Source organism: Dendrobates tinctorius, unplaced genomic scaffold (assembly GCF_039654945.1).
Source record: "Dendrobates tinctorius isolate UK_male_01 unplaced genomic scaffold, ASM3965494v1 ptg000151l, whole genome shotgun sequence".
NCBI classification, from domain to species: Eukaryota; Metazoa; Chordata; class Amphibia; order Anura; family Dendrobatidae; genus Dendrobates; species Dendrobates tinctorius.
This window is the reverse complement of record NW_027361818.1, coordinates 25,196,375-25,201,388: the sequence shown is the minus strand read 5'-3', so window position 1 is coordinate 25,201,388 and position 5,014 is coordinate 25,196,375. Positions and strand designations below refer to the sequence as shown.

The 5,014-nt window shown below is 39.0% G+C and overlaps 1 protein-coding gene across 1 annotated transcript; it reads left to right on the top strand.

Annotated features, from left to right (window-relative positions):
• Positions 1-733: 733 nt before the first annotated feature.
• On the top strand, positions 734-1,745 carry LOC141050102 (olfactory receptor 1496-like; the record flags this gene model as incomplete). The annotated part of the gene is made up of 1 exon (XM_073546934.1): positions 734-1,745. A coding segment is annotated over one exon (957 nt), but the record flags the coding sequence as incomplete, so codon positions are not given.
• Positions 1,746-5,014: the final 3,269 nt, after the last annotated feature.

The window sequence follows — 5,014 nt, the reverse complement described above, 5'->3', positions numbered from 1 at the left end:
GAGTTGATGATCAAAGGAAAAAATATCATTTCACACTGCGATCACAGGAAGGATATTTTTTTTTAATTGACCCAATCATTTCCTTTGGTTTTGCAGTACACAATAAACATTTTTACCTTTTTTAATTTCAGCTGATAATTTCAGATTTTTACTGTTTTACTCTAATAGTAATTATTATGTTCTAGCAATGCTGAACCCCAAATTAATCCTCTAAATCCTCTATGAAGGGTGACGCCAACTATGTGTGGCCTCTGTAACACCAGAGATCACTGTATGACCCAGAACACAGACAGGACTAGATTATTACTATTCTTTCCCCCTCACTCTTACAGCCAAGCTGATCCGAGTATGCTCATTATATGTGATATTTCAAGGACAGAAAGACTTGGAATACAACAAGCAAACATTAAAATTTGATTTTGCTAGCTTCAGCTATTTTTTTTCTTTTAAATTGTTTTATTTTTCCTTTTTTTCATACAGGGAAATCATACGTTGTTCCCTGCCATGCCACTCACCCAAGCACCCTGATACTTAATGAAAGTTTGTTAGTTATTGGTTTAATATTAAATGTGTTTCAAAGCGCAATTTTAATCTAAGTATGTGATTGCAAAATTTGGAAAATATGTAGAATTAATTTTTGGTGTAAAGGTTCAGTAGCAGATATGTAATCAAAAGACAACCTGGTTAATTATAATAAAAAGTGCAATTTAAGGAAATTCAAGACAAAATGTAATTTACATCTGCATTGTGTTTGCCTTGGGTACAGGAGAACAATGTGACTTTGGTTAATGAGTTTTTTCTTTTGGGATTTCAAGTCAATCAGAATTTGAGATTGTTTTTGTTTTCTTTGCTGCTGATTGTTTTCAATGGTACAATATGTGGAAACCTCCTGATCATCACCCTGGTGTCCACCAGCAGGAACCTCCACACTCCAATGTACTTCTTCATCTCACAACTGTCCATCAGTGACATCTTGTTACCAATTGAAATTGTCCCCAATCTGCTGCACATCCTCCTTAATAAAGGGGCAACCATTACATTTTTCAACTGTATGGCCCAGTTGTATTTCTTTTGTAGCACGGAAGGATCTGAATTTCTTCTCCTCACTGTGATGTCCTATGACAGATATGTGGCCATCTGTAAGCCCCTACACTACATCTCTATCATGACTGGTGCAACGTGTGTGAAATTAGTCGTCACCTTCTGGTTGCTCTGTTATTCCTTTTCATTCACTTACATTATAATAATACTCGGGCTGCAGTTTTGTGGTCCGAACATCATTGACCATTTCTTCTGTGATCTCGTTCCTCTACAAGACCTTGCCTGTTCTGACACTTTTCCTATAAAACTGTCAATAAATTTATTAAGTATCATATTCATGGTGTTTCCCAGCATTATAATTGTTATTTGTTATGTGAAAATTGTCAGTGCCATCTTGAAGATTTCATCCAATATCAGCAGACAGAAAGCCTTCTCCACCTGTAGCTCCCACCTCACGGTGGTCTCCATATTCTACTTCACAATATTCATGGTGTATAATCTTCCACCCAAAGGACAATCCTTAGAAATTAATAAAGCCCTCTCACTGCTATACACTGTGTTTACTCCACTGATGAACCCCATTATATACAGTTTTAGAAACAAAGATATTAAGAAGGCCGGGCAAGAAATGCTTAAAAAGTGTCTCTAATCCGTCTTATGTATTGCAAACATATAGTGCCTTGAAAATATTATTCACACAAGATTTCTCCCATGCATCCCCCTACTCTGGAACTCTCTACCACAACATATCACATTCTAGCCTACCATGGAAACCTTCAAAAAGAACCTGAAGACCTACCTTTTCCGAAAAGCCTACAACTTGCAGTAACCACCGATCCACCAAACCGCTGCACGACCAGCTCTACCCTCGCCTACTGTATCCTCACCCATCCCTTGTAGATTGTGAGCCCACACGGCCCACACTCCTGGACCAGTCGTGACTTGTATTGTTTAAGATTACTGTACTTGTATGTATTATGTATACCCCTCCTCACATGTAAAGCACCATGAAATAAATGGCGCTATAATAATAAATAATAATAATTTGAGATGAGCGACTTTGCCTTTTTTTTAGGGTCGAGTCGGGTTTCATGAAACCCGACTATGTCAAAAGTCGAGTTGAATGAAATCGTCCGACTATAGGGAAAATGAGAATGAATGAACTCATGGAGATCAACATCCAACACTGCGGAGACACCATCACGTTTCTCAACACAGTGATTCTAGGGCAATGCCCCCACCCTTATGGGAAATATGTAAATATATGCAAAACACAAGCCGCGGAGACACCATCACATGTTTCTCAACGCAAGCAATGACTAGCCAGGTCTTTTCCCGGGAGAGAACAACCACGGGAAGGGCAGTCTCCAATGAAGGAAACCACCTATGCCAAAACATGGTATCCATCCACAGACAGCTGTTTCTTTTTTTTTTTTTTTTTAAACCATTCAGGTTAGTTATAAACAACTCAATATAAGCTCATCAACTTAAACGTCGTTGTTTCAACTCTCATCATCATGGTTCATATTTATTTTAGTATAACAAACCAAGAGTATACACAAAGACATCCTAAGCATCAATAAACATCAATAAAATTCACTGATATTTGATCAGGTGCTGTCATTTTTTAAATTTCCAGACACCCTCTGCATCAGAACAACCACCGCCTTCGCTGTCTAATTTATAAATCAAGTATAATCTAGAAAGGATCAGCCCGACACACTTACAGACACATGCTTCTCTTTGAAAATTCCTAAATTCCTCATATCCCACAAACTCTGCATCACACAAGTCATAATTAACCATAGGATTCTATTTTTCACACGACCACATGCACCAATTCCAAACATTGCAACACGCCAGTCAATAAAACTCACACCTGCTAACTCCTTACACAACCCACCTACACACTTCCACACACTGCACGCGTAATCACAGTCCCACATAGTATGCCACACAGTCTCACATCCACCACATCCTTCCCTCGGGCACACATCCGTTCTGGTCAGACCTCGTCTCTTCTGAACCTGTCGCACAGGCAAATATTGTGCAAGGACATCCATACAATATCCTTTTGTCTATTAGACATCCCGTGCGTTCCCAAACTCTTCCATGCAACCGAAACTTCATTCTCTCTCAACCCCACAATATTACACTCCACATCATTCTTACGTATTATTTTCATCACATTCTTAGCCATTCTAAAAACATTCATCGGTACACTCAGCAAATCATGCTTCCTCACAAACTTCTCAATCACCTCATACCAGACCGGACACTGGAAAGCAACAGGCACTCTAGCATCCCTCTTTCTCCAACATAAGCCATATAACATCCAACCAGCAGAATATCTTTCCATATACACTCCCTTATTTCCTTTATTCAGCAAAATAACAACAGTTTTGATATACTGAAGCCCCAGAAAAATCTCAATGTTTGGAAAGGCCATGCCACCATGGTGACACGCCTTGAAAAGACTCTCTCTCTTAAGTTTCTCTTTTTTACAGCTCCAGAAAAAAGTAAAAACTAACTTTTCCACTCTTTTTATTTTCCTACATGATGGTGGAAACACTGTTGCAATAAAAAGCAAAATCGGAAGAATCACCGCTTTTATGACCAAAATCTTACCACTCAAGGTCAAGTCTCTCAGTCGCCAAAAATGTAACTTAAGCTCTATGCGCAATCCACACTCCTCCCAGCTCTCCTTACCTTCCAAGTCCTTATTAAATAATACTCCCAGCACTTTGATAGCATCATCCTCACACTTTACCCCCTCCATTTTAACCCTGTCATCCCCAAAACATTTAAAACTGCATTTATTCCAATTCACTCTAAAGCCAGATGCACCACAGAAAAACTCCCGAAGCAACTTAACTCTACTCATAGACGCAACACTTTCACTCACAGCCACAACATCATCCATATATCCAAGAACTTTCACATGCTTCCCACCACTCCCACGTACCAACAAACCTCGCATCATTTTATCTCACCAAGCACAACAGAGGTTCAATCACACATACAAACAAGACAGGGGACATGGGACACCCCTGCCTTACACCAGACTTAATATTCACTTTCTCACTCAACCACCCATTAACAAGAAACTCACTTGACACACAATCATACAAAGACATCCCATTCACAAATTTTTGAGGAAAACCCATTCTCTCCAGAACTTTAAACAAAAACACATGCGAGACCCTATCAAGCGCTTTCTCAAAATCAATTGACAGAACCATACACTTCCGTTTCCTTCCCATGCAGTATCCAATCAAATCCCTTAATAACAATAAGTTATCACTCATACTTCTTCCAGGCACAGCACACACTTGATCCTCATCCACAACACTGCCAATCACCTCACGCATAAGATTCGCCAACAATTTGCTATAGATTTTGTAATCTGCGTTCAGCAATGTTATAGGTCTCCAATTCTCTAAACACTTTCTCTCACCTTTCTTATGTACAAGCACAACCACCCCCTCTTTCACTGATTCACACAACTTACCACTCTCCCACATATACTTACATATTTCAGTCAAATCAGCACCCAGAAAATCCCACGCCTTCACATAGAATTCTACCGGCAATCCGCCTTTACCTGGTGTCTTATTCTTTTTAGCACTCTTCATCACGTTTTCTACTTCTTCCATAATTACATCCTTATTCAAAACATCACATTCTTCACTATCCAACTTGTTCTCTAACCCATTCAGCACTTCTGAAACAAGACCAGAATCAATCCATTTTTTATCATATAACTTACTATAGAACCTATTCACCTCCTTTATCACATACTCACCTAACACACACAAACCATTCCTATCCAGGATTTCATTCATATCAACCTTTCTCCCATTCATTTTCTTAAAAAAGAACCGCGTGCACTTTTCATCTTTCTCAAGATGTTCTATTTTGGTGCGATAGATGATTTCTTTCCCTTTTTCATCCATAACACTCTTTAATTCAC